Genomic DNA, 21,710 nt, shown 5'->3' with positions numbered 1-21,710 from the left:
ACAGATCCTGAGACTATAACAATTATTTCTCTTCCATCTTTCATCATACCATTTGTCCAGATTTTGCATTTTTAAGTAGAGATAATGAAAACAATCATATTTGCTGTTTATTAATTTGACTTTCAAATCAACTCCAGCACAAAGATGAAATGTTCAGAATAAAAAGGTTGCAACAGAGTTTATTGGTTCAAAATATTTGTATTGTCATCTCTTAAAACAGAAACACTTTCTTGAGTCGACGGAAGGTTCTCTGTGGTCATTTTCTATATAACGATAAGCAACCCTCACAGTTCTTCACGCTTCCTTTCAGTACGTGATTAGAAGCCAAATTACCACGAAGGGCCAGATACTTCTTGCGAAACGAAACACAGATTTACGAACGTATGGGACTAAAACTGTGATTTTCATAGCCATATTACAAACGCTTTAGCTTGACCCCCACAACGCCCTGCTGCTGCCATCTTCGAGGTGAATGAAAAGACGTGACCGCACGCTTGGAAGTACACAGGGAGAGGCCAGCAAAACCGACATCTGCAGCACGATGCACCGAATCAAGTGTCCCTCTCCGGCCGAGCCCGTCACACTCCAACGGGCCCGGGTTCACCCCGGGGCGGCCGGCAACCCGCCGCTACCCCGGCGTGCTTCAGTCAACCGCAAGCGAGGAAAAGGCGAATCGCCAGGCGGCTCTCCGCCCGACCCCGCGGCCCTGAGGCACGGCTTCCCCCTCGGAGCGCTCCCACCTCACGGCGAGCGGGGCGGCCGGCAGGAACGGCGGGCACCGGGACGCGCGGCCCGGGCGGGCTCCCTCTTCCCCCCGCCTCAGGCTGGCTCTTTCCCCCCTCAGCCCCCAGCGCGTTCTCCCACCCCTGCCTGACCTTCACCCCTTCACCCTTCCCTCGTCCCCTGGAAGCCGCCCCTCAGCTCCCGGCTCTGCCCTCAGCTGCCCGCCCTGCGCGCCCCGCCTACCCCAGCGCCATCTCTCCCGCCTCCTCCCCGGCTTCTCCTCAGGGCGCAGCTTCACTGAGGGCGGCTGCGCATGCGCCGCCGCCGCCGCCGCCCCTCTCTTCCCGCTTCTTCTCGCGAGATCGGCGGGGCCGGTGTCATGGCGGCGGCGGCGGCGGAGGAGCCGGAGGTGGATATCGAAGGGGACCCGGCGGCCGTGCCCGGAGAGGCGGTGCCGGGGTGAGTGAGGGCTGTAAGGCGGGCTGGGAGCTCTGCCGATCCGGTCAGCGCGTCCCCTCATCGCCACCCCTCGGCGGGCGGGAAGCGGGGGGGGGTTGTGTGGCCGCGGCGGCCGGGGTTGGCGTGAGGGAGCGGTGAGGGGAGGGAAGCCGCTTGCTGAGGGGGCTGCCCGGGCGGCTGCCGCCGCCGTTGCTGCTGCTTCCCGCCGCCGGGCCCTTGAGGGGAGAGACCTTGGAGTCTCATTGAGGGCCCGGGGGGGAGAGGGGGAGCGCCGGTGTGGGGCATCCTCGGGCCGGGCACTGGGAACGGGGCCTGTGAAATCTTACTGGGGTGAGAGGAACGCAGAACTGCTGTCGTCGCATCCAGCAGGAGGTGAAATGCGGACGCTTGGTGAGGCTGCTAGGAGACTCCTTTAAAATACATAGACAGAAGGTGCTGCGTCGCATCACTGGTAGCGAACTGGCGGAGGCAGATATGTTTGGGAGACTGAGCGTAGGGAGGTTCAGAAAACCGATTCCACAAATTCACAGGTAAGGGGCCTTACCTGTAAACAGGTGTGGAAGAGAACGGGCAGCGATTGTAACACTACAAATCCAGCAGTTGCAGGTGCTGGGAGAGCATAGGAGGACTGTGTCGGAGGTGGTGGCTGGACTCATGTGCTGTCCTCAAGTAGCACCAGCCGCTGCTGGAGACAGAATACTGGGCAAAGGAGACTATTAATCTGACCCGTTTCTTGATATGCTCCAAAAGAAGCAGGAGTCCCATTGGTTTCCAGCTGTACATGGGGATTTATCCTTACCTATAAAGAGAGGTTTGAACTGCTGGCACAAGGCAGATCAGAATAGTAGGTGAATTTAATTTAGTAGCATTGTAGGGGATATAGGGCTAATTAGTCTTCAGAAACCTCTTGAAAACAAGTAATTACTAAGGAGATTTTATGCTGCATTAAAATAGAAGAAATTTGATCAATTATGTTAATCAGTGACAGATTTCTAAAAGTAATAGGTAGTTATTTACAGAAGAGATCAAGCATAACCTGGATGAAGGCCATAAGATCCCTAACAATTCCATATGATAGGATTCTGTTAAACCTTGTGTAAGTATGAGCTCTCCTCAGGAGTAAAAGAGGTTTGTCTTTACAAGAGGGTGTTTTTACCTTGTTGGGGGAAAGATGTATTATCTCCACTTGACATTTCTACAACTCGATGATGCTTTTAATGTTAAAAATATGGGTTTTTATATTTCCATATAATTCTGACCTCTTTCATTTGTGTATATTTTACATGGTTCCTCCTGCTTTCAGTTGTTCCGGATGAGAATTTTTACTATTCGGGGTTTTACTGGTATCTCATACAGTCTGCAGTGGGATAGGTGAGGAGTTGCTACTGAGATTACTAAAAAAGATGACTCACTGAGGGGGATTTATGCTATGTCTAATGAAATATTACAAGAGAGTAACATTTATATAATAGTGTGCACTATATGGTTTCGGTTTTAGTATCTAATTCTGTCATCTTCTGTTAATGTTTTTGTTACTTACTACACTGTTATTTTCACTCTGACAGCATTCATTTTGTTTGAATGTGTATGTGTCATTTTGAACACTGGAATCTTTTTCAGAGGTCGTGAAAACACAGCTTCAAGCTTGCTGCAGGATCACTATCTTTACTCATCTTGGAGAACTGACAACAGTCTCGTAAGTATTTTTTAAATGAATGGTACTTCTAGCAAGGTTATCAGAACTTCCGTTTTCTCCATTCTCTTCCCTCCACGTACATGCTCATTTAGGTTTTTAACCAGCGCTTTTTGTTTACTTTTAGAAACTATTATACATTCTTGATACTCAAGTAACAGTGTGACAGAATTCAAATATTAAAATGTATTTTTATTGTTTGCAGCCATGGACATTGGACAGCAGCATTAGTGAAGAAAACAGGGCTGTCATTGAGAAAATGTTGCTGGAAGAAGAGTATCCTTTTGCTGATTTGCTTCTACATTTTCTTGTGTAATAATAGAAAACTTCCTGTTCACAAAGGAACTGGACAAATCTTTTCTTGTTAAGATGACTGAAGCACTGTCATCTTGTAGGTAGATTGCAGAAATCAAGGAGGACCCCTGAATTAATCATCTAGCTGCTTGCAGCTTCCTCTGGTGCTTCTGATTCTTCAGAAAATTACTCCAAAGCTTGTCAGATTTAAGCTGGCACTGGCACCAAAAATAGCAATATTCATCCCCACTTCTGCTGCTTGTTCAGTGCCACCTCCAGCATGGCGCTGATGCAGCTATTTGTGTGGCTTCGTAGTGAACCTGATCACACAGCTGATCTGGCTAAAAATAGCTAGTTCTTTTTGCTGAATTGTTCTTTACTTGGACTGGTTTACTGTCTGATTTTGTCTGGCTACATTCATACTTCTGCCAGCATGCAAGATGAAAAAGAGAAGGAACAGCTGCTGCTTTTTTATTTCTTATTTTTTTTTAATATAGTGTTGCCTTAATTGGTCCAGTAGTAGCTTTTCTGGCATAAGTTGACCTCGCAGACTAGGTAGGCTATAGCAGTAGTAATCATGGGCTAGTTTATTTTCCTGTTCTTTTTGTAACTGAGAGTAGTAATATAAAGTAATAGAGGAATGGGAAAATAAAGCAATTAAAGTTTTCCTAACAGAATGAATTATTGAGGCTTAATTTGAAAATAGTAATCAATCTAATAGCTATCAGCATCATAGGTTTCAATATGATGAAAATTACTTTAGTATGGTTTCTAAGTCAAAAAAGAAGAATGCTGTTGTAGAAACAGGATACCTAGTTTGCTGAAAGTAAAGTGAGCATGGGGGGTCAGAAGTCAAATGTCACTTCTTTATGCATTAAGCTAGTAGAAGTGTGTGAAATTAGTGTGTATTTCAATTTTGAAAGCAGTGCAGTACTTGCTTTTACAGCTGAATAATTATGAACCAGTGTAATTTATATGATTATTAGAATTCCCACATGTACAAATATCTCTGGTGGTTTGAAAACTTACTTAGTAACAATTTCAGATATTATTTATCTAATAAATCACTTTCTGAAAAAATATGGCTCAATCAAAAGGAAGCAGAGAAAAGATCTATGAAAAGGTAAGCTGTGTTCTGGGAAAAATTCTCAATTAGATGAGAAGAAATGAAAAGTCCTTCCCAAATAAGGTGATTTGCTGAGATATGCAACAGCATCACAATTACTAATTTTTATTTTCACTTTGTTTTTTATTTGCAGCCCACATAAGAAAACTGGAAAAGTCATGTATGTACATTTTAATGATTGAGTTGCATTTTCAAATGTGGCATCTGATTTTTTTTTTTTTTTTTTTTTTTTTGTTACCAGACACTATTTAAAAAAAAAAAGTTACAGCTCCTTAGTTCGTTTTGTTTGGCTGTACAAAATTATTTAATAGACCTTTCAACACGAAGAAATACTGTTGCATGTAATAATAGGCCTGTAGTAAACTAGTTTGGTTTTTGTAACACAGTGGTCCTTATGGGGAAAAAAACCAAAACAAAAACAAACAAAAAAACCAACAACAAGCCCACACCCTGTTAATTCTAGTTGGCTTTCTTGCCTGAACTTTTCTGTTTGCTTCTTTTAAGTGTTTCCGTACTGTTAGTTACTGATGAATATTGTGTTGCCCTGAATCTTCCTTTGCGATGCAGAACCTGACATGATTCTCAATATTTTATTTATCATTCACATTCATGTTTAAAACAATACCTTGAGTTTTACCAAAGATGGGGAGTAGTCCTCCTGTCAGAAGTTGCCTTCAGTTACTGGGATTTGTATATTTTTAAGAAAGCATTAACTTCTGTGTCCTATTTTCCTAGGGTGCGATCACCTACAAAATCAGCTAGCTACTCATTAAAGTGGACATCAGAAGAAAAAGAACTGTTTGAACAAGGACTGGTAAGTTTGTTTATATATGTAATATTTTGAATAGAAGTCATTAGTTCATCTTAAATAGGAAAACAATAATTAATATAAATAAGCATGTTATATTGATCTGCTTCTGCTTTTGTACTTCTAATGTGTTAAGAATAATTGCCATCTACTAAGAGTGTAATAATGATAAATCAGATTTATACTGATGAATCCCCCTAAATGGCTTTGTTTACCAGATTTTGTTCATGTGAGGCTGATTACAATTTGAGATCACAAAATATCTCAAATATACAGCTTTATGAACTGTACAATCATGATGCTGGAGTTAACTACAGGAAGTAGAGCGTGTTCTCAAGGCAAATCAGCTAATAAAGTGAAATCCTTTAACTACTGCTGTAAGGTCTTTAGAGATTACATGGTTGTACAGTGCTGAACATAACAGGGTTTGCTTTGCCAAGTACAAATTCATTTCGGTAGGATTCCTTGGGTTAGTAGGCAGCATAATTTACAGTGTGCCTGAACTGGGTGAAGAAGATCCTCTAGTTAAGAAGAATAGCAGTAATTCTTACTGTTGGGTGCAATTTTCTTCTTGGTAGAATATGAATAGCGAGGTTCCTCACCATGGGTTTGCTGTACTTTCTGTGCATTTGTAATGAATAATTGAGTTTTCAAACTCTTCTGGCACATAAAGTGCAATGTCTGGAATGTTAGAATCTGGGTAACTTAAACGTGCTTTGTCGTACTAGGTGAAATTTGGCCGCCGGTGGACGAAAATTGCCAAGTTGATTGGAAGTCGTACTGTTCTACAAGTAAAGAGCTATGCTCGGCAGTATTTTAAGAACAAGGTAAATGGAGTATCTCTGTAGTTAGCAAAAAGGCTGTTTGACAAGTATGCTGTTGTACTTGTAGCTTGCTTTTTGATCTGTCTTTTCAGGGTACTGCTGTTAAAGTACATACTCTATTTATTCCCATATTCAGAAAGGTGGAATATGCTTATTTGCAGATTTAAATGTGAAGTCAGACCTGATTTCAAATTCCTGGAATGACTTCAGTATTTTTATTGCTGGTATAACTAAACAATAAATGTAGTATAATTGTAGTCCCTTATACTGTTGGTTGTTAGTCTGAAAATACTTGTTTTCCACTATACAGCTGTTTCCAGCTGTGTGTTGTAGTTTTAGCTTTAGCCTCATTTGAGACTTCGGGGGCATTTAAGAAGAAATTACTACTGTCTAGGTTTTTTTGAATGGAAACACATGTTAATTTACACTTGGGCTAGAAGTATACCTATAATGCTGTGTAAAAGTCAATCACAATGGATTAAAATGTATTAAAAGGGTAAGATGAAGAAGAAACACTTCAGAGTGTCTGCTGTTCAAGTAAAATAGTTCTGACTATTTGGGAGGCAGAGGGGATTGTTTTGTTTTTCCCTCCTAAAAGTATTTAATATTTTCCTAAGGCAAAAAATGGTGATTCTGAAAAAGAAGAGCAAAGTCAGTGTGGGAGCAGTCTTCCCACTGAAGATGGGATAAGGGTAGAAGCGTGGTCATCTGGAAGCTTGAGAGGCCGTGCAGATCCCAATCTGAATGCAGTGAAAATTGAAAAGCTATCAGATGATGAAGAAGTAGACATAACTGATGACATGGATGAACTAGTTTCTCCTACCTTCCAGCAAGAAACTGGAAAATCTGCATTATCTGTTATTTCAAAAAGTCCAGTTGAAGAAAGGAAGGGAATGGAACATGGTTTTTCATCTGTTGGACACAGTTCTGCAATTTCTTTAGCTAAAGAGGATCTTCAACATACCAAGCAAGATACAGTGGATGCATTAGTATTTCCAGGTGTTGCAGCAACATGTTCTCAGCACCTGAACGGTGACAAATCTGTGAACTTAGATTACCAGCAATACAATAATTCTGTTGAGAAAGCTGAACAAGGCAGACTAGTAACATCTAGTGGTACTAAACGAGTAACTGATCAAGAGCGTAATGAGGAACAGAGAGACCTGGGTGATAATGGATTGCTTTTTCCTTCCCCATGCCAAGTGGATGAAGATCATCAAGAAGAAGCAGAGGAGCTTAAGCCACCTGATCAAGAAGCAGAGGTTGACAGAAGCATCATTCTGGAAGAAGAAAAGCAAGCTATTCCTGAATTTTTTGAAGGGCGCCAGGCCAAAACACCAGAGCGTTATTTGAAAATTAGGAATTATATTTTGGATCAATGGTAAGATGCATTAATTTCATTTACGGAAATAAATGATTGAGATGACTCATGTCCTGCTTTGTTGTAGTTAAAACACTACTTAGTACTAATAGCTTACTTCTGAAAAGAGTAAAATTAATTTTATGGTCTCATTATAAAGATTGCCAGTGAACAGCACTTATTATTAATGCTGCTTTTGCATCTTCCCAGTTTTTTTTCTGGCATTCTGGAAGCTAAGCAATGAAAATACTTTGAAGCATTATTGAAACGAGTGTCCTATATCAGAACGAGCTGCATCCATTTTGGTTACGTTATTTTCTTCCAATTTTTGTCATCCTATATGTAAGAATGCATATACGGTTTTAATAAATGGTCCCTCAAAATAATCAATTAAATTAATTCTATAATGAGGTCTGTAGCATTGTGTACTGCCTTTACAGAAGGGCAGCTAGAAGAAATAGTCTGTGCTAGAGCAAAGTGTTGACCAAAAAAATACTTCAAATTAAGAATCAATGTGGAGTAGTGCTTGTACACCTGAATATTTTATGTTCCATCTCCAAAGAATCAGTTTAAGGAACCTTAGTGATTTGTGGTGGCAGGCTCAAAATACAGTTTGTTCTGTTACCAGTTTTGGTTTGTGTGCTTGTTGTCTTGGTTAGCTTGCTTTTAAGTAGAACAAATTGCTGAGTTTAACTCTGTTCTCATTCAGTTGTCTTCTGTATTGACAGCTTATTCTAGTTGTAAAGGAACTCTAAAATTTCATACCAGAGAAGTGTTGAACTGAAATGATTCAGTATCAGTTTAAAAGCAAGTCGTAAGTGCATAGAGAGTGGAAACAGGCTTATTTATTACACCAAGGAAGCCTATGATTATATGAGCTATTTAGACAAATCTAATGCAGACGTTCTTCTATCAGTTTAACAGTATCGTAGTACTTCCAAGTAATTCATTGCTTCCTGGCATCTGTCGTGTTGAAGAGTTTGTTGTAATGCATGGAACACAAGTTTCACTCTGCCTAAGTATGAATGTGTATGGATAACCCTAAAATAAATTGTACGTGTTTTCTGAAGTTTATATTTTTGCTGTGATTGCCCTGCGTAGTGGTGTGTAAGTGCGTGCATTGCGGAGGGGAAAAAAACCCTTCAGTGGCTCATCTTAACCTCAGCTTAAGTCACGCAATTCCTTCCTCCTGCCATGATTTGTTTTACTATTTGACAACGTGCTATACTTTATTTTAGGGAGAGATGTAAACCCAAATACCTGAATAAGACTTCAGTACGTCCAGGCCTGAAGAACTGCGGTGATGTTAACTGCATTGGACGGATCCACACATACTTGGAACTAATAGGAGCAATTAACTTTGGCTGTGGTAGGTATTTTTATTGGAATCAGTTCAGAACTTAAATTCTAATCAGTACCTGCTGGACATATCTATTGTTGATTGTCAGGGGTTTTTTTGACTAAAATGCGTGTTTTCATTTGAAGGCTGAACGTTAAGGTTAGTAGATGTGTCTTTAAAAGAAAAGTCGTAAGTTCACTTCATTGAAGCGCGAATGACTGCACTTAATCGGAATCAAGCATCCATGTGGATAATCTTCCAACTTCTCTATATTCTTAATGTCTTAAATAGTAATTGTTGTTACATTTAAGTTCTGTAGAAGAGAATCTTTGTTTGGACTGTGAGTATAGCTGTGTTCCAACCTGTGTGGCTGTAGCCTATTTTGGTATTAATGTTGAAGGACTGCTTAATGTTAGGGTATACTGCTCACACAGAAGGATACACGTTAATCCTTACTAGGAAGGATCTTCTGAGCAGATTGTCTCTCATGACCTTTGAAAATCTAGAGGAGTTTGTAACCTGCTTACAGGATTATGGATTTTTGGTTTTACACAAGACCTTTTCTTTTTTTTTCTTCTCCCCCCCCCCTCTGCCTCACCTCACATTTATTGCACACCAGCTGGTGGGGTGGGGGTTTTTTTGTTTTGTGCTTTTCTGTGTGTCCAGTGTTGGATTCTTTTTCTTGATAGCTGCTGTATCTGAAGTTCTGCCCTCCCTCCGTGTAAGACAGAATTCAAGTGATTGTTTCTTTTCCCACACTGAATTATACCTATTTCCTAAATAAAAAACAATGTCTTCATCCTCAGGGCTAGCTTTTACAAGATTCAAATGTTAAAATTAGGTGACATGTTAAAAGTATATATACACCTATAACTTAACTTTGGCTTAGAGTCTCTGGATTGATTTTGGTCCAAAGCTGAATGACAGTCACCTAGGAGAGGAGGAATGTCCTGCAAATACTTTTTGTTGAAAGTAAAGGTTATTAAAAATGAGTTAACAGTAAGGAAGGAGTTTTTCCTGTTTAGAAATACTGTGGTAGTGGGAGAGGGCTATATAATCAGTCAGTAAATATGACCATCAAGAGATGTCTTTTCACTGCGGGGTTTCTGTTGTTGCTTTCTTCTTTATGGCATTTGTCATTACCACTTATCTATATCATTCTTTGCTCTGTACCAGTAATAAGTGGCTTCATACTTTGCTGAAGTACAGTGTATCTCTCTTCTGTATCCTGTAGAACAGGCTGTCTATAACCGACCACAACCAGCTGATAAAACACGGTCCAAAGAAGGCAAAGACACAGTGGAAGCATACCAGCTTGCTCAGCGCTTGCAGTCCATGGTACGTTTTGGTGAGGGGTGTGGCGGGGGGGAGCAGCAAAAAACATTCAGCATGAAGGTCGTTTCAATTTTCATTTTCAAGCTAGGGCATCTCAGGAAATTTCTCCTCTCGTTCAGTTTGCAGTTTCATTAGCATGCCCTGTAATTCGAGTGTCGGTCTAAGTTCAAGTTCTGCTATCTGACAGGTGTCTGCCCTAACTTCTGATATCTTACACATTTGATTTCTGTTCAGGTATTTAACTACAATTGTGTTTCAGTCTTTTCCCTGCAGCCCTAACCCCTCCCTCCCCACCCCTCCATCATTTATTAGCCTGAATTAGCCAGAAGATAGTGGAGTGTACTGGTAGCAGGTGATTAAGTTGCTTGCATTTTAACTGTTAAGTATAGTAGGTGTATGCACGCAATTAAAGTACACAATTAAGTACAGTAGTAACTCATTTATAAGTACATGAGTTATCAAAGCTTGCCAGATTTAATTTCCATATTCATATTTAACGTAGCATCTTTAAGTACTTCACAGCAAAATAAATCGGTTGAGAAGAAAACTAAATCAATCTCTCTAAAAAGAATTATAAAGAATTGTAGCATACACTAGGTGTAAACATACTGGTTTTATAGCTTTTTGTATTGTCTGAGCTATAATTCAGAGCTGGATAATAATGCAGTGTTGCTGTCAGAGGTGTTGATGATCCATGGAACGTCAACCAGGTGTTATGCTTTACAGCCTTAAAAACTGAAAACTTCACTGATGATATTTCATGACAGATTGTGAACTACTTAATTCTACAGAACTCCAGGGTGTTCTTTCTTTTCTGGAAATAGGTCGTAGTGTTAGTAACCTTTTGGACAATGTTCTTATGGCTGATTAAATGAAGTAAATGCAGTTTTTTCCGGAGTGAGATCCTTGACTCGTGTTGATTTGCTTGCTGCAGCGTACAAGAAGACGGCGAGTGCGAGACCCTTGGGGAAACTGGTGTGATGCAAAGGATTTGGAAGGACAGACATTTGAGGTAACCCTCTGTCTTTTTAAACTTTCCTTGAAGAATTAATTTTTGCTAATTGCTAACAGGTGGTGTTGCATCAAATATACAAGGGAAACAGTTGTGTAATAGGTACTTAACCTCTCCTTGTGGAAGCAATAATTTGAAAATAATGGAGCAGCTGTCACATCTTTTTGCTGCTGATAAATACAACTACTTTGGTGTTTACAAAGGTGTTTGTGTTGTGAGCATGTATCACCCTACTCTGTTTTATGCCTGTAAAGCTCTTTGCCATGCCTTGTAGCAGATTTCATGACCCTTTATTTTCAGTTAACTGCCTTCCTAAAGCTAACAGTAGGGGATAGGAGAATAAGATTTAAATGTTATTTTTTCAGTTCAATATGGTTTCTTTGTGCTGATAATGCAGGTGATACAAGTTCCTAATATTAATTCTGCTGCTAGCAATATGCCCAGAAATACTGTGGTTTACGAAGTGCTTAGAAAAATTTGTTCTTTACAGAAGACTTGGAAAGAAAATACCTGCTTGTCCATTCCTACAATTTCAAATTATACAAATAGCGAAGAACTGTAAACATCCTATTTTTTTCCTATAGAAAACCACTTAAATCTGCAACCTTCAGTACTAAGTATCTGTAACAATTACTTCCATAATGTTACGATGTCATACCTATTTTTGAGTAACTGTGGCTAATAATTCCAACACTTTCTGCAAAATACGTATTTGGATGGAAATAAAGTTTGAAAACACTCATCCCTAAAGAGGTATCATGATAAACTCTGGCCACGGATTGTAGCGGCGGACTTTCTCCTTAATTACCACACTTGCATTTATGCATGGTTTGCGATATGGGTTGTGATATTACTGAATTTGATTGACTTGGAGAATGTAAGAATTCTCTCATCAGGCATCGTGTGGTCTAGATCTCTGATTGTCATTACTTTCACACTGATTCTGCTATGGCCATTGTCCTCTATCTTGAGTAGTCCTGTAACACACACAAATTGATAGCATATCAAGAGGACACTGATGTCAAGAATTTATTCTGGGCTGGTTTTGGAATCGCTACTGAAACAGCACTTAAGACATTAAGGCACTTTTTTTTTTTAATGTTTTTAGCATCTGTCTGCTGAAGAATTAGCAAGAAGAAGAGAGGAAGAAAAACTGAAACCTGCAAAATCTTCAAAAGGTTCAAGACAAATAAAAAGGTATTATTTGATGTACATCATGCTGAAACATAGATCTTCTAGAAATGAAAAAAATGTCTTGGGTAGTGTCGGGCTGGAACGCTGCAAATCATTCCTATGTATTATGGTCTGCAATAACATGTATGCATTTCAAATGTTTCACATGAAAATTCAGGAGTGTGGGTACTGAAGTTTCTGTATTTGGTAGAAGTCATCCTAGTGTGGGATGAGAAAATCCAGTAGAGAAAACAAGGTTATTCCTCCTCTGCCAAGGAGACAGTGGGAGACTTGAAAAGTTTCCTGACTGTCCTACATCTTTAGAGAAATTTTCTTTCATTTTATAGTTCCTTTGATCCCTTTCAGCTGATACCGTGCTGTTTATTCACTGAAGAAAAACAGGTATGTACCTACAAGTGAATAATCAAGAATGCTTTATTACTTAGGTTACTTTTCTTATGCTCATTATTGTGTTTATCATTTCAGGAACCTTTTCAGGTGAAAGTGTCTTCCGAAGCACTTTTAATAATGGATTTGGTGAGAATTAAGTTTTATTTTCAAAAAATTATGATGTATATGTTGTGGTTTTGGTTTTTTAATGGGCAACATAAGATGATTGAGACATAGAGTTCTTTCTATTCAGACCTAGAAGTGAGAATCTAGTATTAAAGCAAGCCCCTAAAAGAGTAAAGTTGTTTTATATTGTGCTTAGCGTACAACCATTTACCTTCTAGAAAAACTAATGAGAGCATTACTACTTACTAATCTCCATCATACCTTAAATGTAATTTGCTTAAAGCTACTTTCTCAAATGAGCTGCCATTTTGAAATCTTACGGGTTCATTTTCTACTAGTCTGGGTATTGATTTTGTGTTTATAAAGCAATGTGTGTGGTTTTTACTAACAACAGGTTGTACCAAAATTAGTGCAGTTGTTCAGCACAGCATTGCACAGGCTCCAGTTTTTGAAGCTAGCATTGCTTCGTGGATGGAAGTGTTATACAAATGCACCATATACATGCGTGTATATAATAAGCAACCATCTTATTTTCTGTTTGCTTTAAATTGAAACACTGGGTATTTGAGAATCTTTACCTGTCCTCAGTTTTCCTTCTGAACATCATTGAGAAGTTACTGACTTGTAGCTGTGATGCCAATGTATTCTGTCGTGTGCAGATCAAAACTGGGAGAAATTCTACAACTTGGACTTTAATAATTGTTTAATATCGTTTCAGCACTCTCATGTGTCTATGGCAGAAGTAATAGGGCTGCTAGGTGGAAGATACTCTGAAGCTGATAAAATTGTAGAAGTAAGTGTTTGTCTTTTTACATTTTCTGTAAAATATTAAACTGTTAGGGTAATATATATCATTTGAATAGATGTAAATATTATTTCTGAAGGGCAACTACTTAAATATATTTAAGTTAATTACTGTAATCTTGGAATGTTAGGGTTAGGCTTGTGTTCAAGTGTTGGCCTGACAACTCTATCCTGAGGAAGATCTGGTATATGACTCTTAAAATTCTTTAAAGTTTATTTCACCGCTGGGGACTTCTTGCATTTATCTAGCTGGAGACTGTTTTTTAACAGGTTTGTGCAGCAGAGCCGTGCAATAGTCTCAGTACAGGCCTGCAGTGCGAGATGGATCCAGTATCTCAGACGCAGGCCTCGGAAACGCTGGCCGCCAGAGGATACAGTGTTATTGGGTGGTACCATTCCCACCCGGCCTTTGACCCCAACCCCTCCATACGAGATATTGACACGCAGGCTAAATACCAGGTACTTGCTGGTCTGTACATTAAAAATAAATAAGTAGCAAAAAAACCCCAAGAACCCTGAAGCCTCCCTGGTATTTACAGTGTTAATACACGTTATTGCTCTAATGCATCTGAAAATCAGTTTATTCATAAATTGACATAAATTTTACTTCTTTAATTTCAGAATGCTGTTTTGAAAAAGGTTGTATTTCTTGGATGTGAATTCTTTTTGTGTGTTTGTGGTTTTTTTGGTTTTTTAGAGTTATTTCTCCAGGGGTGGTGCCATGTTCATTGGAATGATTATAAGTCCTTACAACCGAAATAATCCTCTTCCATATTCTCAGATTACTTGTCTAGTAATTAGCGATGAGATCAGTTCTGATGGTTCCTACCGTAAGTACCGACACTTTATCCATTGTCTTAATTTTTCTTTTCCTTTTGGATACTAGGGGACAAAATGTTGTCTATTCTTGAACTTGAGAAATAGGTATTTAAGTTAGTAACTTGTGTTGTAGAAAACCAGGAATTTCACTTAAAGAGTAATCCTGCAAGTAGTCCATGCTGTTGCGACAAGAACGTACAGGTATAAATAGATAGAAGGTTGTTTTTCTGTATTAGTATTTCCCACAATCCGTGAAAGAAATTAAAGGGTTGGGGCAAGGGTCGCTGTTAGTTACATACAGTATCCATACAAACAGCTGAGAAAATGCTTCACCTGTATTACTTAGACTTTGCTGCGTTACAAAATTCTGAACAGATCCTCTGATCGAGGAGACAGAAATATAATAGCAAAGAATCGGCTGCTATAGCGGCCAAAATCCTTATTTGAGTAACTTAGCGTTCAGAAGGTCAAAGGATCAAACTTGCCAGCTGTCCAGGAAAACACAAGATAGGAAAGATGAAATGCTGTGCTGGCATGAATCCCAACCTAAGACAACAAATTCTTGATCAAAAATGTCATCGGCATTTCATGAAAACAGGATGTTTTCCTTTCTTGAGTAGTTTAAGAACCTCTCATATAAAACCTGTGGTATTTCAAGTGATGATCAGATCTTCTGCTCCCTGACACTAATTTGAGGAAAATTCCCATGATAACAGTCTGTGGTTATGGTAGCTGCCTCATCTCTTTCCTCCTCCCTCCCCCCCTGTTTAAGTCCTGATTTCTGCATCCAAACTCCAAGGTTTCCCGTTTTCTTGGCAATGCGGTAGCAGAGGCCGTGTGAGCCGACAGTTCCCCCTCTGTTTTTTCCTGTGGAAGTAAGCAAGGGAGACCATCTGCCTGGAAACTTGCTCCATGCTCCTGGGGGAAGTGAAGTGGTGGCCACATCTGTGCAGTAATTCCTGTTTACCATACTGGATAGTACCGTAATTTTATCCTCATTTCCCATGCATCCCACCCTTGTGGTGTGGAGTTAAAATACTTAGAAACTTTACCTGCCCTTAGAAGTAGACGTTTTCTTGGTCACATAGGTTTTCTGTCTGAGAGGACTTCATATTTATGTTTAACTCCTGAAATCAACTTTTTACAAAATGGTATCTCCTCTAGCTCTTTGGAAAAGTTATGCCGTAGCAGTAGCGCTACAGTACTGTGCAAATGAATGAAAATCAGTATTTCATGAGAGCCACAAATATTTCTATAGATTAATTCTTACTCTTGGAAATGCATTCTGCACTGAACAACTTCTCACGTTTGAGATTTATTCAAATAGCAAATTGTATTTATTGCTTTCTTTTTCACTTACTCTGAGGTCTAGTTGGAAAGTATGCATTTCATTTCGTTAAATTCTTATGAAAGGCCTGGAAAGGCTTGCTTTTTTTGTTTTGTTTTGTTTTTTGTTTTTTTAAAATGACTTACTGAAATTTACAGGCTCTTTCTTTCTCCCTGATGTTTGGTAACTGAATTGTGTTCTGCAAGTAATTTTCTGGTGTTCCTTTAGAATACTTTCTAAATTCCTCTTCCCCCAGCTGCAATAAACTGGAAGAATTTCTTCCTTTTAAGAGCAAAATTCCTCTGAAATCTAGAACAATAGTCAGCCACTTCATCAGCCAGTTCATACACAAAAACCAAAACCTTTTTTATTCACATAATAAGCACATAGATCTTAGAGAGACTACAGAAGTGATAATAAGTTATAAAAACTCCATTCATTTTGCTATTTTCCTGTTATGTTGTAGATTTCTGTGTGCTTCCTTATGGTATGAGGAATTGGCGAGGGTAGGGAGGAGAATGGGTTTGTTCCCGACTCCCACCAAAATTAAATTTGGAATCCAAAATATGTCACACTTTTACTTTAGCCTCCTTAACATTGGCAAGTAACAGGACTGCAGGCTTCTGCAGTCAGTAATAAATTATGAACAGTTACGGGGAAGGAAGGGATTGCACCTAAAACTAAAAAAGAAAAGAAAAAAAAAAAGTTGAGTGTCCTAGAAACACTGAATAATCATGTTCAATTGATTACAGGCCTGCCCTACAAATTTGAAGTACAGCAGATGTTGGAGGAACCTCAGTGGGAATTAATATTTGAAAAAACACGATGGATAATTGAAAAATACAGATTCTGCCATAGGTACGTGTCTATTTCTATTATAAAGAATAGCCAGTTTAGAATTTTTGTGTGCTTATTATTGATGTCTCAACACAGATGTGTGTCTGCTTTCTACAGCACTACTACTTGTTTTTCTTTCAACAGCAGTGTCCCCATGGATAAAATTTTTCATAGAGATTCTGACCTGACTTGTTTGCAGAAAGTAAGTTTTCTTTTAGCTTTTTTAATTTTAAATGTTTTTTTTAAATACAAATCTGTTTCATACCATGAGAAGTCACCTGAAGTCACGTTTTTACAAATCAGATGTAAGCTAATTGCAATAAATGACTTCTGTGGTGCAGCTTCTTTACTTACAAACACAACGAACATAAGGATGCTCGTTTGAGAGAGCTGGGGCTGACAGTTATGTGCAGATACCGGGTTTTAACCTCAGTCTGGAGAAGAGTGAATGGCAAATTAATCATGTCTCTTCTCAGCATGTTGCATGCTTCAGGTGTCGAGAGCTGCATGCATTTCAAGAGCAGATTTGAACTTCCTAGTCCTTTGTTCGATCAGTAAAGTAGCGCTGTGCCGTGATTGTCATGCACAAGTGAGAACTTCAATTTTCCAGTCAGTGTCGTCATTGCTATGAAGTTCTAAATAACTACAGCTGTAACATTAATTGCACAAACAAGACAGAAAATCTGCCCAAAGCAAAAGACATAAACAGAAAACACATACACAGTGATTACCCGCATCTTAATTTTTTTTTTTCCCTCTCAACATGACTTTGCTTATAAACAGCTTAAATCTAAAATTGAGTTGGTAGAATACTCTTGAATTTAGCTGTTGTGTAATTGGTTTTAAAGAATTGGTTTTAAATCACCCATGTGTTCCTGTGTGACTGTTCCTTTCTAAAATTTATATTGTACAGTTGAACACTTTCTGTAGTGTTAATCCTAAATAAATAAATAAAAATCCCTTTGGAATACTTACCAGCTAGAATAAACAAACTCAGGAAATATGACAATTTTTTAAAAATCTCCTTTTCTTTTGACTAGCTTTTGGAGTGCATGAGGAAGACTTTGGTCAAGGTAACAAACTGCTTCATTGCTGAAGAGTTCTTAACTCAGATCGAAAACTTATTCCTTTCCACATACAAGAGTGAGAAAAAGAGTAGTGCTGAAGAAACTGAGAATGAATGTTCAAATGAATTGCCAATGTGATGGCTTTAACAAGACAAAATTATGGAATTTTGATTTTATTTTTTCATTTTCTTCTCTTCTTCCCCACTATGTCAACTCTTCCAGAATTATTATCCGTTTTAATGGTAACTGTTACAGAATCTACGGTCATCTTATTGTTAAACACACTTTGAAAAACTCCTGATGTGTGTGACCTGACTACATGAGGAATGCTTACTACTAACATTTTGTAAAAAAAAAAAAAAAAAAAGAGTGCCACAGAATTAATTGATTGACCAACAGCCTGCCATTTGGGAAGAAGGACCACCTGGCAAGAATACTGTGCTTCAGTCTTCGAGGAGGGTTTGTCCTCTCTCAAGTCTTTCACTTTGGGAATTTTCTCTTTTTTTTTAACCAGTACACATCTAACTTGGAATGAACTTGTTCCTTGACGCGTTAGAGATTGTAAGTTTGAATGAATTCACAAAAGAGAAACTTAACTGAAATGAAAATTTTGTAGCTCATTGACTTCAAACTTTCCTGATACCCAGTCTAAAGTTTTATTCAGTTGTAGTTTAATGTGTCATTTGATTTTGATTCCCTGCCCATTGATCCCTGTGGTCAAGTAGCTTTTTGGCATGTTCTTTGCCATCTTGCTTCTATATTGGGGAGAAAAAGCTGGCAAGTTTTCATGACTTCTCAGCAGTGGTTGTGCTTGTTTCCAGTGGAAATGGTAACTCCTGTCTTATTACAGGTTGCAGTCTTTCTGATCTTCCGTTCTACGGGGAGATGTTATGTTGTTCCGCCAGATCATTGTGATTTGTCCACTTCTAATTGCCACTGTTTCCTGTGGAAACAAGAGCTCTTGATTGATGGCAAACTGAGTGCAACAAGCAGAAAAGTATTTGTCTTTAATTTAAAGAAAAAAAACAACCCCACCAACTTTTATATCCAGAGTCTTCTCTATAATGTGCAGTTCAATAAGAAAACATACTGGTTTCTATCAGTTCTTCAGTTATTTCATGCAAGTCTATATTCAGATAACTTAGTCATAAACAGATTGATCTTGATTGAGGAGTTTCTTGATTGCAACTTGGAAATGTTTCATGAGCTATATCACTGTGAATCTTTATAGAAAAAATGTACTTTAAATTTTGCTTTCTAATTCATGAGGAAACTTGACTCATATACAGTTATTACTATTTACACAGATTTATCTTGGGCAAAGTTTCTCAGAGAGGTCTAAAATGTATTTGAGAACATGAAGCAAGCAAGACCTTGAGTTTACATCTAGAGGGGTGACAATGGACTCGATTCTTATTTAAAAAAAAAATAAATCTGTATATATTTAGGTCTACATAACATAAATGGAATTTTAAGATTTTATATGTTTACATTTTTAACTTCAGCTTTTCATTTGTATAAAGAGTTCGAAAAGCTTTAAAATAGTAGAGTTGCATCCCACAGAGGGAACCCCTTTGCAGGAGGTTAACATTACTTTTTTATAACACCTTGTAAAATGTTAGTCTCTTTCTGTTACTAAGTGGAAGGTGCAGAACCTGATCGTATGAAAACGTGAGCCCTTGATACTCAGTGATTCTCCCAATGCAGATGCAAGAGCTGTGGACTTAAAAATATCGGTGGATGTTCTATGCTCTCTTCTATGTTCAGATCTGCTGGTGCGCAGCTTTAGATCCCACTACTATGTATAATTTACATACTTGGTGTATCCATCTCTATAAGGCATGCTGACTCAGTCTGCATATATTCTAAAATGTCATCTTTGGGACTTCCGAATTAAAAATATTGCATGGTTTTCTGTATTTCTAGTTTGAACTACACTCTCGGTGAGAAAGCATTCCTTCCCTACTTAGTTGTGGAGTGGTCTGCAGTGTAAGGTATTCTTTTGCAGTTTTGCATAGGTTACTCTCTAGAAAAATCACACGGTGTAAATGTATGTACTAAAAGCTGTAATTAGTTCTGATTTGTAGGAAGAGAATTTTGAACCTCTTGTGTAACAGCAATAGGAAGTAGATAATGTTCTTTGTCCACATATGGTCTATTTCCAGGCATTTAGGGATGGATGTCAGTATTAACCCAGTAGTGGTAACAATGTGCTGGCTGCTTCTCTATTTAATGATTGAAATGAGTTAAAGTACTACAGTTGTATTAATTGGATTTAACAGTGATGTTACATAAGAAAAGTTTTGAGTAAAACGTACTTGAAGCAGTTTGTCTCTTGAGAAGAGGATGTGGTGCAGTATTGAGCCTTTGACATGCATGCAAAGACTCCAGATTCTGTAAGAGTTCATTAGCAGGGTGGTGTGGGAGGAAATAAAACTGCAAGACCATCCTAATCCAGTATTATCACCCGATACCGTATGTGAATTGGAAAGACCACACTTGTGATGCGAAGTAATAATTTTGTTGGCAGGAAAGAACTAACCTACTTTTCATAATTTATTTTGACTGTGCAGTTAACAATACGAGTTTGGAAGTTGCATGCTTCTAAGAAGATAAAAATCCATTTTACTAATACTACCAGATTTGCTACCAAATGCATATAAGGCATTAAATATTTTGGGGGAAGCTTTTTTTTTTTTTTTCCCATCCAGCAATTCTTTTTATGCTAGCTTTGTTTCAGTGTACCTGTGTGGACTCTTACACTATTCCTTTATGTAAGACCAGCTGTTATGCCTTGCCAAGTTGTTGTTCAGGAGGTGGGAAGTGGTTGAGTAGCAAGTAGAATGATACAATTTAAACTGGAAGAGTCAACAGTTTAAAAAAAAAAAAAAAAAAAAAAAATAAGCCCCAACCCCTAAGATGTAACTTTTGGCAAATACCCTTTATGGGTATTTGTTGGCCGAGTCAAGTTTTGCTGTCCCAGTTATCAGCAGTGCTTCTTCACAGGGATATAAGCCTCGTGTTCCAGGGGAGGGGTAATGCCCATATTTTTTTAAATAAGTAACTTCCCAAGATCAATTCAGTTGAGGAAAACAAACAAACGAACTAAACCAAACCGGAACCCAGCCAAACAAAAAGTTAACACTGTTGCCATTGATGTTCTTTTTTTTTTTTTTTTTTTTTCCCTTTTGCTTGCTGCTTTGATATTCCTGACTGATTGTGTACAGGAGACTGCTAATAAAGACTGTGTATGCAGTATCTTGAAAGGTGTGTTCCGTATTTGTAATAGCTTCTTGTCTTGAGCATCAGATCTGGTTATTTACTCCAAGTCAGTGTCAATAACCCAGTGATTCAACGCAGTCCCACAGCCACTAGAGGGAGCGTTGTCACAGCTGATACAAAATGGGGTTTGGATGAAGAGCAAAACTGTTCTTGGTAGTAGTATTGTATGGGAACTTCTGGCCAGTGATTAAATTTATGGGCAGTAGCTGTGTACCTTGGTATAGATTTGTTTCTTTCATTTGTGCTTACAAACCCTCTGCTTTAGTCTCCTTCCAAAAGTTATCCAGTGGTGCTTTGTGGCAGGGGCGCCAGGATGGTAGATGGGTATTCTCCACGCTGTTTTCAGAGAGAGAATCCTGGCTGTAGGATCACTAAAGTAAGTAATGTAATGGGTTTGTTTTCCTGGGCAACTCCAGTGAATTCTGAAGGCGATCATCAGATTACCTTTCAACCAACCGTATTCATTACCCAAATTTGATTCGAGTGTGTTGGTTCTAGCTGTATTTCTGCCTGCAGCAGAAGCCAGACAAACTCCTTCCTGCTGTGCTAGCAGAGGATTTGGTCTGCTGGGCATTACTGAGCTGTGAGGACACGGCGGTGGGAAGGAAGCAGCACGGAGGTGGACGGCGCACCTCGAAAGGCGCGGTGTGGCGGAGCGGTGCACCCCGGCCTCTGCAAGGGGACGGGAACGTGCTGTGCTGTTGCTGCGAACCCCGCTGCGGAGGCGAGGGGCGTCAGGATGCGTGCAGGGTGACTTCATCCGGACCCGCAGAGCCGGCGCATGGGAAGTAGCTGGTTGTTAACATCCCAGTGAACACTGTAATCATATTTGATACGGGACAAAGTATTTAATGGCCCAGATAAAAGCATTCTGGTTGTTTAATTGGAAATGTCTTGCTGTTTTACATAGAC

At 39.0% G+C, this 21,710-nt stretch overlaps 1 protein-coding gene across 7 annotated transcripts; it reads left to right on the top strand.

Annotated features, from left to right (window-relative positions):
- Positions 1-1,016: 1,016 nt before the first annotated feature.
- Positions 1,017-20,774, top strand: MYSM1 (Myb like, SWIRM and MPN domains 1). 7 transcript variants are annotated; one of them, XM_041127620.1, is made up of 22 exons: positions 1,017-1,182; positions 2,486-2,553; positions 2,803-2,878; positions 3,081-3,151; positions 4,215-4,292; positions 4,429-4,455; positions 5,031-5,109; positions 5,832-5,930; positions 6,545-7,308; positions 8,526-8,656; positions 9,861-9,964; positions 10,896-10,973; positions 12,082-12,170; positions 12,494-12,548; positions 12,633-12,683; positions 13,381-13,455; positions 13,737-13,925; positions 14,164-14,296; positions 16,365-16,470; positions 16,594-16,651; positions 17,490-17,522; positions 18,367-20,774. In XM_041127620.1, exons 2-22 carry the CDS (start codon positions 2,495-2,497, stop codon positions 18,745-18,747), a joined length of 2,736 nt encoding a protein of 911 aa, XP_040983554.1. In that variant the 5' UTR covers positions 1,017-1,182; positions 2,486-2,494; the 3' UTR covers positions 18,748-20,774. The 7 variants fall into 7 exon arrangements, with proteins under 7 accessions (XP_040983554.1, XP_029887748.1, XP_029887747.1 ...); XM_030031888.2 differs by lacking the exon at positions 2,486-2,553 and having other exon boundaries at positions 1,047-1,182; positions 16,597-16,651; XM_030031887.2 differs by lacking the exon at positions 2,486-2,553 and having other exon boundaries at positions 1,047-1,182.
- The last annotated feature ends 936 nt before the right edge of the window (positions 20,775-21,710 follow it).

This window comes from Aquila chrysaetos, chromosome 12 (assembly GCF_900496995.4).
Source record: "Aquila chrysaetos chrysaetos chromosome 12, bAquChr1.4, whole genome shotgun sequence".
NCBI lineage: Eukaryota > Metazoa > Chordata > Aves > Accipitriformes > Accipitridae > Aquila > Aquila chrysaetos.
Note: the sequence above shows the minus strand (reverse complement) of the source record. Positions and strands in the feature narration are given on the sequence as shown.